At 43.5% G+C, this 13,888-nt stretch overlaps 1 protein-coding gene across 1 annotated transcript in view; it reads right to left on the reverse strand.

Annotated features, from left to right (window-relative positions):
• TBX5 (T-box transcription factor 5) overlaps nt 1-3,389 on the reverse strand; it is a 43,177-nt gene extending 39,788 nt beyond the window's left edge. The window contains exons 1-2 of the mRNA XM_065417791.1: nt 3,243-3,389; nt 1,336-1,430 (exon numbers count right to left, since the gene is read on the reverse strand). Of these exons, the coding sequence (XP_065273863.1) occupies nt 1,336-1,430; nt 3,243-3,389 (242 nt within the window). The remainder of the gene's footprint in view (nt 1-1,335; nt 1,431-3,242) is intronic.
• Between the last annotated feature and the right edge of the window lie 10,499 nt (nt 3,390-13,888).

Consider the following 13,888-nt stretch of genomic DNA (forward strand, 5'->3'; position numbering starts at 1 on the left):
GGAAGCCGAGCCGTTAGACGGATCTATTTGTTATCCACTGCAAAACTTGGTACAGCTAGATCTTTGTTTCTCTAAAGCACAGTTCGGGAGACCACACCGAGCACTATATAGCCGAACAGAATGCAGGTTTGATTCTAGATTGTTTGCAGTGTAACTATAATTTTGAACTATTACTATTTTTCTGTCTGGTGACTTTTTTCCTGTATCGAACGAACCCCTATCGATGATGGCATGAACGTTGTTCAATTGAATATAAAAAGGACAATAATACATTTTGCTTCCCCGGAGTTAATTGATGGGAATTTGCAAGGTGTTGGCAATACCGATTCTCAATCGATCACCAGTTCCTCTTCTCCTTAACTTTTATTTCAGCAAAAGGGGCTTTTCGGTGCCCCAACGCGTTAATATCAAGGGAAATGGTAAATTGCACCAAATGCGCTTAAAAAAACCGCCCACCAACCTCTTTTAAGTGATTCGATTTACCAGGCCAAACATGGAAGTGATCTCTCTCTCTGTACACTTAGATTTGCAAACTTATGTTATTCTAGATAGAGACATAAATAGTAGCTCAGGTTCATCTGTACTTTTTAACAGAATGACTGGGAGATGTCTCTGCATGTGGGTATTTGCCTAGAGCTGAACACAAAATAAATGTCTAGAAGCAGAGAAATCAAATATTTAACTACTCCTTTTATTAAAAAAGCAACAACCCGGTGGACGATTTAATATCACATGAAACTATGCACGATTTTGGCCAATTGATTGCAACCAGCGTGAGTTTGGAAATACTCCAGTGAAGTGGATTAAGGAGAACCCTGTCCTGGTTAAATAAGAAGCCAGAAGAAACAAATCTTTTTAGTATACACTGTATTGGAGGCCTCCCTCTGAAAATATTCCAACCAGCCTTTCTCGCTGATCTACTCAGAATCCTTCAAATACCCATCGAAAAATGTCTTCAACATTTCTGTGGCTTCAATTAGGCAAGAATCTTATTTTATTTCTCCCTGTTTATTTTCATTCTATTTTGTGAAAAGGCCTTGGTAACTCGTAATTATTGAGATTTTAGAGTGATTTAAAATGAACTTTTGACTCTCTCATGACACGTGTCATACATAAGGCGCACACACACAAATAGACAAATATATGTGTGTGTATTGTGTGTCATCGGAGAGATGTTCATACAAAGTTTCTTTTCAATCTCTGTATACTCACACGAATGTATATATTTGTACATAAACATCTGTGCGTACATAATATACATCTGTGTATACAATATCTATCTATATCTATATTCATTTTTAAAAATAGAAGCATGCGATCTTTTATTATCCTTACCTTCCAGCCTTTGTTATAATCATTTCTGTCCCCACTTCGTGAAATTTTAGCCACAATTCTCGTTCGTGTAAAAACACTTTGATCCCCTCCATGCCCTGCAAAGAAATAAGTTAATGAGTGAACACAGGAGAGGACGAGCTGCGAGCTTTCCAAGAGCTGGGGGAAAACAGGAGACCCAGAAGAGGGATTGAACTTTGGCATGTCAGCACCGAGCGCTTCTGCTTTCTATACAGTCCTAACTGACGGGACATTAAAAGACTGTAACTCCCAGACCAGCGCGAAGGAATGATTCATTGAAGGGAAATCTCCAGGAAAAAAAAAATCAAAGAAGCTGTTGCAAAGCCTTGCAGCGAGGAGACGGATTTCTGCCCAGCACCCGCTTTCGTAGGAAAAGTTTGTAGCCTTTTGATATGTGGCTAGAGATAGGCACGGGGCCAACTGCATCAAAACAGAACGTGCTGTTCGGGCAAGACAATGTGCGAGTTTACTAGAAGGAACATGATCCTGGGCAGAGGCGATTCGAAGAAAGAAAGAGAATAAAATACCGTGTGCAAAGCCAGAGAGGAGCCCCGCACCCTTCAGTTCCTCTGCTGGTGGAAATGGGCCCTAGCTCCACCACGGACCATCCTTGGCACCAGCCGACCATGTAGCGCGATATATTTATATAGGTTGCAATGGCAGTGCGAGAACAATACACTATTGACAATAGAGCACCCGAGCCTGCGGGTCTTGTACCCCACCCCCTAAAAAAACAAAACAAAACAAAAAACACTGCACCAGGAAAGAAGGATCGGGCCTCAAAATCGGTTTCCCCCCGTCACAGAATTAACGTGTGTGTGTATGTATATCTATCGACGTATATATAGTACGTCGAAAGAAATAATAATCGTATGGCATTTCATGAATATATTTTTTAAATCTACTTCTTCCTATATGATTTTTGCGCGCCCTCATCACAATTAAGATCTGAATAAGGATAGATTTAGGCTAGAATCTCTCTCCCCCCTCTAATATTCATCTCACACTAATCATTTTCCATTTGTAGATGTACCTGAGATGAAATCACATAGCTACATTCTAAACTTATTCAAGACTTTCCTTGGCTAGGCTACGCCATGAGCCGTGTTGTGCTCTGTTTTCATTTAAAGGGAGGGGAATATTCGCTTAATCTCAGCCTTAACAAAAACTGCCCTGCATCGAATGGGCTGGGTTTAGACGAACAATGGTTTGTTCTAGTCCACGCGAGCCGAATCCTTGAGGTAGGCTCTAGTTTAAAAGAGCAAAACAATCCGTTCACTGGGCGCCCGGCGTCCTGGCCTACTCTCCTGTGAAATGGTTCGGTTCAAAGGCAGAGCGACACAATAATATCAGTCCACCGACGGGTGCATGCTGGAGAGTCTCAAAAGAAATGATGAGCGCCCCTTCCCAGCAACACGGGGAGGGCATATTACTTCCCCAGTGCCCCCCAAACCCTTCAGCTTAAGGAAGAGAGGTGGAGGGTCAAGGAAAGGAGAGGGAGGCACTGAAATATGCTGTGTATATGTGTGTGCATTGTGTATGTGATCGTGTGTGTGTGTGTGTGTGTGTGTGTGTGTGTAGGTGAGCATCGTGGATATGTGTATCTTTGTGTCTGTGTCCGTGAATGTTTGTATATTTGTGTGTGTATGTGTGTATAGATGGGAGTTTGCTTGTAATTACCATAACTAATTGTTCTTAGAGCAGTTAGAGCTGGTCTAGTCTGACACTAGTGTTCAGTCTCATTACTTGACCCTGTGTGCCTAGAATGACCCATCTCTACAGCACAGAAACCCAGACAAATCTCCGCAACAATTCAACAAAAACCCAAACAGGGAAAAGAAAATGCAAGCAGCGAATGCTTCTCGTCAGGTCTCTCCTCCTCCGCTTACCTGCTGGGTGAAAGCTGCCTGGGGAGAGGAAGGCGACTTGCTGCTGGCCCCTAGCTGACTATCTTGTTTGGTTTCAGATTGAAGCTCTTTAGACTCGGAATCAGCTGGCGTGTTGGGGAGCCCAAAGCCTTCTTCAGCATCCGCCATGTTACAAGCTTCCTTCGCTGAGTCTCCCACTGCAGGCGTACACAGCAGAGAGGGAAGATAAGAGAGACATAAGTCAAAGCTGGCATTTAAGAAAATGTATCGAGAGAGCTATAGATATAGACCACCTTCTCCCCCAGCACGCCCTCTGGCAGCAACTCCTCTTCATCTGCCCGGAGAGAAAATATTGGACCCTTTAACCGGTGGGGGCAAAGAGAAGACTCGACTTTATTATTCCAGTCCGCAGGGAAGATTAATTTTTTTATCAAACATCACACACACACACATACACACAGATTTTTTTATTAATCAACACCCCCCACACGCACACACACGAGGAAAAGATTAACAATATAGGTTAGCTGCCCTTCTAGTAAGCTGTTGGCTAAATATATCTGGAAAGGCCAATCGAGATAAGAAAGCGGGTATTTTGTTTTTTTGGGAAGCGCTAGAGTGGAATTAATAGCTTATCACAGATTTCACCTTTTTAAAGAAAATGTACAAGCCTGACTGGTGAGCAACTGACCACCCTTGATTTTTATTCTGATAATAGCGCCCCATTCATGGAGCCATCTACAGCTGATGTTGCTTAACATGATTCCTTGGGAGAACTGAATTCCTCCAAAGGGCGCTTTACCCTCATGGAGACGGGAAGCAAATGATAAAACCTCATTTGCAAAGAAAAATAAAGTCCCCTTGCAAATGCAAACCGTGAAGCAATCAACATTCTCCCATGAAAGTGCCTTCTCCATTCAGGTGCAAGCAACGTGTGAAGTTGCCTTTAATAGATAAATATCAAGTAGTGTCACTGTAGTAGAAGTGACGAATAAATACATAAAATCAAGCCATTGCATAATTTCATGTATTAAATGTATCTGTCAGTTACACTTGCAGCTAAATTGATCTAACCTACAATATTACAGCAGAAATGCAAAATCGGAGAAACTAAACTGAGAGAAAAACTTCAATCAAATACTAACAGTAAAAAGTGAATTTCAAAGATGATTTTAAATTGTCCTTTAGGCAGCAATGAGGGATAAAAGCGATTAAATTGCCTGTTTTCATTCTCTCTCTCTCTCTCTCTCTTTTAAGGCTTCAGAGCTTTGGTGCCATTTTAAATATTTTTACACATTTAAAACAATGTCCCAGAGTCGTTTTTAAAAGCCAGGTCAGGTGGAGAAAGTGACATGTTTTAAGCGCAATAAAATAATGGCTTCTCCGGGAGCTCTTTCCTTCCCTACCCGAATTTAAAGTGCCCTCTTTAAATATGAATCCCCACTTATAGTCTCCTTTAAGTATTGAGACGTGACGTGGTGGGTTTGCACTGGTGCTTGTGGGCGAAAAAGACGAATTAAAACAAAACGTGAAGGGGGACACATGCCACTTCCCTCTCCAAAGATCATTTTATAAAAGGATCTCGCTTCTCCCCCCCGCCCCCCCCCCCCCCGCATTCAAATGCTGCTTTCCCATAACGCACAAGGCAGCTGGTTTGTAATAAGTGGCTGAAGGGCGAAGTGGGAGGGGGGGGGGAGGTCTCGGTGCAGCGAAGGTGTGTGAGAATTGCGTGTGTCGGGCAGAAGGGGATGATACACGACTGCTGGATTTGATGTCTCACGGCTCCACTCAAAAGCCATGAACGCTAATGGCAACTGTGTTGTTCTAGCCCCGCCAGAGCCAGGGACCGTTTCAGGCTCCCGTCGCTGTGCTGCTGTTTTCACTCCGCTTCTCAGCGAGCTCTAGACATCCTGCCTGAGCCATTTTTAATCGGCTTCTCTCGCGCGCCTGTCTCTATTCTTCACCCGCAACCGGCGAAGTTGGAAATAGGGCACGTTCATTAAAACAAAGAGCCCAGCGCCGGGGCGGCAGCGGCAGCAGCTGCGGAGAAGAATTTCCCGAGCCGGCTCGCTCCACACGTCGGCAGTTTTAAACATAATTAAGCAGAAGGGGGCGGGGGGTTGGAAAAATAACCACAGCGACTCAGCCCAATTTGAGATCAGCCCGCCCCCCCCTTACGAGCGCCAGAGAGGAAATGGGGCTTGACAGAACCAGGCCTCGATCGCTCTATGAAAAATGCATCTTACGCTGCTAGCTAGCACCAAAGTGAGTTAGCCACAAAAAACCCTTTCCTTTTGTTCCATCGTTTATTTGTGTTTCTCTTTCTCCCCCCCCCCCCCCATCTCCCAGGAGGTTTACCTGGGAGGAAACCCCTTTGCTGGTTTCCTCCCACAGGCCTTGGCATTCCTTGGGAAAGACAATGTCTGTGTAACAATGACCCCCCTGCCAGCACTTTCCTCTCGCTGTCTCCCTCCCTCCCCCCCCCCCACACAGAGACAGACAGACAGTGACGGACAGACAGGGCAATGGAAGATCCGTTACCTTGCGTGTTGAATTCAATGCAATCAACGCATTTCCATTACTTTCCCCCCCTTGCCATGGCAATGAGTGGCATCAGGCTTCTGCTTTGCATGTCCTTGAATTTATTTATGTTCAGACCCGCATTTTATTTTTTTAAAGCACAGCCTGGTGGGGGGGAAAAAGCTCTCCAATGCAACACTGTCTCTGGCCCTCTTTCTCGCCAAACACTTCCAGGTTGTCAGACGCACCAGAAAGGATCCTGAGACCGAGATAAAGCCTTCCTTCTCGGCCTGATCGGGCGGGTCCGGATTCTCCCCCACCCAGCCCCCTCCTAAGGACTGGGGGGGGGGGAGAGAGAGAGGGGAAGACGACAACCCAAAGTTGAGAGAGGGCGGTCGCTGTGTAGCAGGAGTAGCCTCCCCCAGCAGGTTTGTGATCCTGGCTAGTCCCCTCTCTCTGGAGAGCAGAGCGCGCTGCACATAGGAAATAGCTGCCGAGCGGAGTGCGGTGACGTGGGGTCGGGCTCGGCTTTGCTCGCAAAGTGCTGAGCTTTTCTGTCCAACCAGCTCTGATCCTGCTCCGAGTCTCTCTCTCGCCAGCCCCCCCTCCCCAGCCTATTCTTCTGGCAGGCAAACAAGAACAAGGCACAAAGACAACCATCAAACTCACCAGTAAACCCCCCCCCCCCCGCCTCCTTCCCCACTCCCTCCCTCCCTCCTCCATCCATCTTCCCCAACCGGAGAGAAATTTCAAAGCTTGTGAATCCCCCAAAGAAACCGTTGGCTTCCCTAACACAAACCATACATCGACCCCTCTCCCATCCCCCCCAGCACGCAGTCCCCCAAACACCCCTGAATATATAGGTTCATATTTTAAACCAACTCACGAAAAATATTTTCTAGTTCTCTTGGGGGCCTTTGACATATGAAAAAGGGACTCGTTGACCCAAGCCAGGCTGGATAAAAGGGATACCCAGGGCAAAGAAGGAACCAAGGCACCTCGTTACTCAACCGCCTTAAATCCAAATGGGTTTAACACAAAACGAAGGGTGTGCCTAGCATTTTGTATGGTATCTGCAGAAAGATCAAAGCGCTTTTACAAAATAGATCCTCCCTCCCTCCTCTCTTGACCCCCCACCCTACCCCACCTTTGCAAAGCGAGCAGGAATTCTCCAGCCCTTCCACTGCGAGATGCAAAGATATACAAAAGCGCAGAGGCTCTGCTGTATTAAAATAATCAAGCCGTCAGTCTAGAAGCGGGGATGTGTTTTTATCTGCATCTTCCTTCTCTCTCGCTCTCTCTTTTTAATGTATTATTTTGAGGGTAAAGTTGAATAGGTCAACGCAGGGTAAACAGCCGCCCTGTCGCATTCTACAGCCTGAAGAGAACCAGATTGGTGGGTTGTATTTTTGATAAGAGTTGGAATAAATGGCATGGTTTAGATCTTTCTTTCTTTTCTTTTCTTTTCTTTTCTTTCCAAGTAGGGTTTGACAGAAGCTGAAAAATCGACCCAGACTTCCACCAACAAGCCCATGGAGTGCTAATTCTGGATTCCTATGAAAGTTTGAGGTGAAGTGGGGATAAGACAACGTTGTGCAAAATGTGTGCGTGTGTGCGTGCTCGCAGTTTGGCATCTGCTTAAACCTCTTCACGTGTCCTCCAGTTTAATTGCAACTTGAAAAGAATTAGCAAAGTAGTAGTAAATTCTTTTAAAAATGTGCATAGCTGAACCTACCGTTACAACCAACAAATTAGAGATCGGTATTATAACATATTATTTTCTTATTATTTTTAAAAGGGAAATTATATGCAGAGCAATGCACAAAAAAAAGTATTTTCCCATAAATATTGTAAATGTCAGAATAAATCAAACTGCTTCTTTGGCCTTAGCATGAACATGCCTGCTGTTTATCTTGTAAAATTCATTAGCTCAAATCTCTGTTGCTGTTAAGTAAAGAGAATGACATTTCTGCCTTTCTGCAGCCCCCAAGTGCTTTCTGAATGAAAGTTTCCAGGTAAGCAACTTGGAGGCACCATGTCAGGTCTCTTGTATATTTTGTAACCATTAACTTGTTTATAAAATCCCAGAATTGCACATGATCTCAAAATAGTGAAGATCAGAAATGGAATTCTGCTAGTAAAAATTGAGATTTAAAAAAATAAAGTTAGAAAGTTGCATCCATAGAATGGTTGTTTCCCAGTGGACAGCAAAGTAGCATGAATGGAAAGAAATGCAAAGGGAGATGATCTAGTCTAAGGTGCAATCCACAACGTGGGACAGAACGATCAAACACCGGGCAATGCTTCTGCCTTTAGGCTCTAATATTGCAATGGAAACACTCACCTCTCCAAATCCAAACTAGCTTTTTCAAGGACCTTGAAGAAAAGTTGCAAACGACGCTGATAAATCGCGTTTATTTCCTTCTGCAGGTTGGAAAAAAAACAATAATCTAGGAAAAGGACCTCAAGCCCAGGCGCTATAGGGCTGTATAGAGAAGGAGCCTTCCAGCTAGAAGCCGATTTGTGGTCTCAGACAAATTAAATATTACTGTTTATTACCAGCCATACTCCAATAAAATAAAGAGAGTTCAAGGCGATAGCTGCTATCTCACCAGCCCTTGCACCTATAGGACTCAGAGACGTCATCATACACGCAACTGGCCCATTCTATCATGGTTGACTGCATCAGTAATGGAAGGTTAATTTGTAGTCTTCTTTTCCTTTAAAGCCCTATCAGCTAGGTTTCCCCCTTTGCAAAGAAACCACTCAGTGCAATGCAAAATGCAGCCAGCCTGGGGGGGGAAATATAACCAAACAAACGTGCTTAATACATTTAAAGGGGAAGGGCTGGAAAATCCGAGTGCTGTCTTGGAATGCAAGAGGAAAATGACCATTAAAGCCGTTGGCTCTCCAAGATCAACTCCGTTAATCCCATGGTACTGGCACGGTGCAGCTTACTTTTTAAAAAATGTACAATTAGTATTAATAGGAAAACTTGTCAATGAATGTTGAGGCGCCTCTGCAAGCCCCCTAGGGCACTGGGCTGTATATAGTAAAGGATAACCCGGTTATTGGCACAGATTCGAGTGTGCTTCGGAGAACTATTATCTGCCATGATTCATGATAATAAAAATGGTAAATCGAGGCGGTTTCTTGACAATAGAAACTGACCGGAAAAACTTCTCCTCTCAAACTCTAATGAGTCGCTGCAAATGAATAGCCAGAGCATGTAAACCAGATCTGTTCACCTGGTGCCGTTTTGTGTTGCATTTCACCTCACCCTCTCTGGGGCACAAAGATTTTCCAAAAAGCTGCTAAAACATTGTGTCCTCCAACAGAGAGAGAGAGAGATCGGAAGAGAAATCAAGAGGAGAGAAAATAAATTGGACACCATACGGCCCCAGGAAAACCCTAGATACAAAGCAAGAAGTTGTTGCAGGATCTGTGGACTTCAAGGTAAGTGAATACAGCAGAGACCCAGTGAGCTTCCCAGCTATTGTTTCACTGATTCTCTGCCCTACAGTTCCCCCTGTTTCATGCAAGTGACCTGGCTTTTTCTGGTGGTTGAGTTTGTTCCCCGCCTCCCCTCCCCCCAACCCCCCCAGATTTTCATCCAGAGAACCATATTGGGGCTAGTGCTTCCCGGTACTCACCGGGCTAAAGAAACAGCGGATGCGGACTGCAGCATTCCAAGCAAACAAGAGCAGAACAGAGTGAAGGCCGGTTAAAAAGCAATGCAACCCCAACTCTGGGGGGGACACCCCCACAGATCGGCCCAGCAGGGCAATTGTCGCTTTTAATCACCAGGAAAACCGACTCCGTGCTCCCCGATCGAGTTCAGAATACACAAACACGCTCGTTTGCCCAGAGTGGATTGAGTCCCTTTTTATGGAGAGCCAATGTCGGACAATTTAGCAACAATCTCACCAGAAACGTTTTGCTTTACAGTTGGTCCTACTTTGCCCTAGGCTGCATCAGGCTGGCATTTACTTGTGTATAGTTGCAATTTCAGTTTTAACTTTAAGTGTGCTCTTCATCTCGAAGGGTCTTGACGCTGTTTTATTTAAAATGAAAACAATGCCCATTCACACACTGCACTGGTGCTGATATTGCCCCGCACTCCCGGCCCATATATTGAAATTTACAGATTCCTATTAGCTGGAGGAGAAGGAGGTACCGAGTAGCTGCAATTACTTTTGAAGCCTTCTCTCCTACACTAAAATAATCAGACCAACTCCCAGTATCGACAATGAACAAGTTTACTTGCTGCCTTTTCATTCCAGCAAGGAACCTTTCTACTCAAGCAGGTTGGAGATTTTTGACTATTTTTCCTTTAGGGTTTGCAAACAATGTCAAATATGCTTAAAAACTAAGCAACAGAAGATACAGATCTGTGTGCGTATGTATACGCGCGCACACACCTAAGCACATACATCTATATCTATACACACACATATTGTGTTTCTTCTGTTGCTCGTTTGTTTACTCATACTTGGTGTGTGTGTGTGTGTGTGCATATATTTAGATATAGAGGTAATCACATTCTGTGTATGTATATGTGTGTGTGTGGGGGGGGGTGCATATACATCTGTATATACTGTGACATTCTCTCACTTTATTCACAGGGCTGGATCCTTGTCTTCTCTATTCCAGCAATAACACCCATTGACTTCAATGGGAATGTTGCCTGAGTAAAGATTACAGGGTCAGGCCTACAAACATAACCTTTGAACAGGGGCGCCTTTGGGGAGCCTGCAGTGCCTATGTCCCGCATATATTACCAGTGGTATTGCATTTAGCTGGAAACAGCGGCAGCACCCATGCAGCTCGTCTGACAACTTTATATTGTGTCAGTCGCATCAGTTACTTGTTTATCTAAATATTTACTCGGGGAAGGAAAGAGAGATGGCAAAGCTGATGTCTTGCAGTGGGTCGAGATATCAAGAAAAAGAAATAATGCCTACCTGGGATCCCCTTTTTGGTAAAGGATTTCACAATTTAGGGTGACATTTGAACATTTTAGGAACAACATGATATTCACGAAATAAGGGAGTGTACCAGAATGCACTGGGAGTGTATCAAGAAATAATTACCGCTCTTTTTACTTTTCCATTTTCTCTTTCGACTTCTCTGAAACAATCAATGTCTCCGAAACATGAGAGCAACTTCTTTCTTTCTTTCTTTCTTTCTTTCTTTCTTTCTTTCTTTCTTTCTTTCTTTCTTGGAAGTTGGCTACAACACCTGCCTATTTATACATTGGTGGAAATATGTCTTTTAAAAGTTTCTTAAGTATTTAAAGAACTTCACTCTTTCCTAAATTGCTGGGGCTTTGACATAATGAATTAATTTGAGGATAGTCGGAGTTATGCCTCCGTCAAAATAACGCCCACACTGGTTCAAGCTGCGTCAGTCTTCCCATTACAAAATCACGCTTTTCTGTGGTGTATCACTCGACTGCTCTAGAGTGAAACTTCTGGGGGTCTGATAGTCTGCGTTGATCATTTTTAAATTACAGGTGGACAACATGTTTTTTAGAAGTTTTGTGGATCCAACCGCGCTTTTTTTCTCTCCCCCCTTCTTGTTACTTACAAAATATATATTTATAAACACATTTTCCTGCAGCCCATTAATTGCCCGTGCGAACTGAAGCTTTGGCATAGTTAGGAAAATGAAAAATAAGCAAATAGCAAATACACGGAGGTTTAGAAAGTGTATATTGTACAGGTACAGAACGTTCCTAACTCTGCCTATGCGTCGGGGGCTAGGCAGCATTTTTTTTAATGTCCCCTGGATATACAGTGTTGTGGCTATTGTGTCACTAACTGGCACATTGAGTCCCTAATAATGTACACTGATATGACAGACCGGTCCAGAGACCAGAATTATCTGGTCTCAACAATCCACGGCTAAACTGCCTCTAATGGTAGGTTTTGACGGTATAGTTATGTAAAAAACTTTGTCATCTGTCCTGACCCTATTAGAAGACTCCCTATAATACATAGACAGTAAAGGCAGTCGGAACCCAGAAGGAGACATTATGCTGTCTCATAGCCACCATCTGCTGATTACGGGTCGCTAAAATACCTGTTGATAGGACAGAGCACACCCATGTTACGGTCTTTTGTCAATAACTCTCAGATGAAGGGTCAGAGACACCGATTGGAATAAATATAAAGGATTTGTTCATTCAGAGCTCATCTGGCTTCAGTGCACAGTATCAGACACATCTCAGTGGTAGATTTCCCCCCCCCCCCCCCCCGGTCTTAAGGAAACCATCCCCCCGGAAATTAAATACACGCGCGCGCACAAACCAGAGTTCACATGGTATTAAAGGTCTGGTTTAAAGCCAGGAAAATCAGAGTTAGTTTTGCCCTCCTGTACATAACCAAGGAGTTTTGCCTGTGCAGAGTATTCCTATGGGTACATAGCCCATAGGGACTTCAGTGTTAGGCACAAGGTATAGGGTAAGCTTAGGGTATGTCATTTAAACCAGACCCTTCATAATTTGAGTCATTTAAGGTAATGCTTTGTTGGGTTTATCTGCATAGAATCCATCTCTCCCCATTACAACCTCCCCCCCCACACACACCTCCTGAATCAATTACTAACGCTACAGCCGGATAAAAGCATGTTATTGATGCCAGAATAGCAACGCTAATCTTCTATTGCCAAACACAGTGTCAATCAGTACTTTATCTCGGTCTGAAGAAGAACATAAAATAAGATAAGGCCATCACTCCAGCCCCAGAAAGAAAGTTGAAGGGGCAAGGAGGGCTAAAGCCTTCAGTGCCCTGGGCCTTTCCCTGAGAGTGATCTCTGCTGTAATGACCTTGGAGGGGGGAGGGAACCACACTAAAACGGTTAGACTCATTCACTGGAAAACGCGGCACTAGAGACACCTGCAATTTTTCTTTCTCCCTTTTCCATAACACGAGTCAGGAACGGCTCTTAATACCATTTGCGGTACAGCTATTTCTGAAAGACAAGTACTTAGAGGAGGGAGAGAACACGGGAAGGTCATTCAAACCACTTTGTCATCTAGGGAAACCAGCTCTTTCTTTCTTTCTTTCTTTCTTTCTTTCTTTCTTTCTTTCTTTCTTTCTTTCTTTCTTTCTTTCTTTCTCTCTCAATAATATACATATACACATAACATCTTAAACTGGGTGTGGAATGCATCTATTACATTACATGTGATTAGTGTGTCCAAAGGATGAAGTTTCAATGGTATGTAGGCAAAATATCTTTCTACAGTTAATATTTGAGCGAATATATGTACTCAGACATATAACTGATTCCTCTCTCTCTCTCTCTCAATTATAAATATCTTTGTAAAATCTCTTTCCTTTTGCTAAAAGCGTGCACAAATTTTCAGTTGGCCTCACGACCTCAACACATAGGTGTTTCCTTTTGCCTCTTATTGCCCTGTGGAAGGACCGATTTCCCCTCCAAGTTTTAATAGATTATTTTTTTAAAAAAAAAACACAGATTTTAATTATAAAACAAACAAAACATCTCATTTGGAAAAAAATATATACACCCTTTCCTTAGCCACAACGTGTTGAGTTTTCCTGGCCAGGAGAGATGTTTGAGACTAGAATTCCTTTAAACATATTCTTTCAGAGGAGCAAAGCCATTTTAAGCGGCAACATCTCCCCTATCTCCCGGGGGTTTTGCTACTTATATGGGCATCAGTGGGTATAGACACTCATTCCACATACACACTCAAATTTGGGCAAATGGCTGTGTAGGAAAAATCAATTAAAAACTCCGTAAGACCGTTTGATCACGAGGTAGCTATCATGTTTTTTGAATAAGGACCTCATCCTCACTTTCATCTTATTTGTGTTTGTGTGTGGGCCTGGTTTTGTGTGTGTATATATGTGTAAGTGTATTTTTCTGTATTTATATATGTGTATGCCTGTGTGTGTGTGTATATATGCGTTTGCGTCTGTTTTGCTATGCATTTGTGGGTGTGTATGGATGTGATCAACAATTCCTAATTAATAATGATCATATTGAAAGCCTAACCCATCCCAAACTTTTACACATAAGCCTCTGCTAGGTACAATCTCCTTACCTTGAAACACTCAAAACTCTCCTGACTGCGTGTAGAACCCACTTTCATACTGCCAGGGGCCTAGGTAAGT

This window comes from Emys orbicularis, chromosome 16 (genome assembly GCF_028017835.1).
Source record: "Emys orbicularis isolate rEmyOrb1 chromosome 16, rEmyOrb1.hap1, whole genome shotgun sequence".
Lineage (NCBI taxonomy): Eukaryota > Metazoa > Chordata > Testudines > Emydidae > Emys > Emys orbicularis.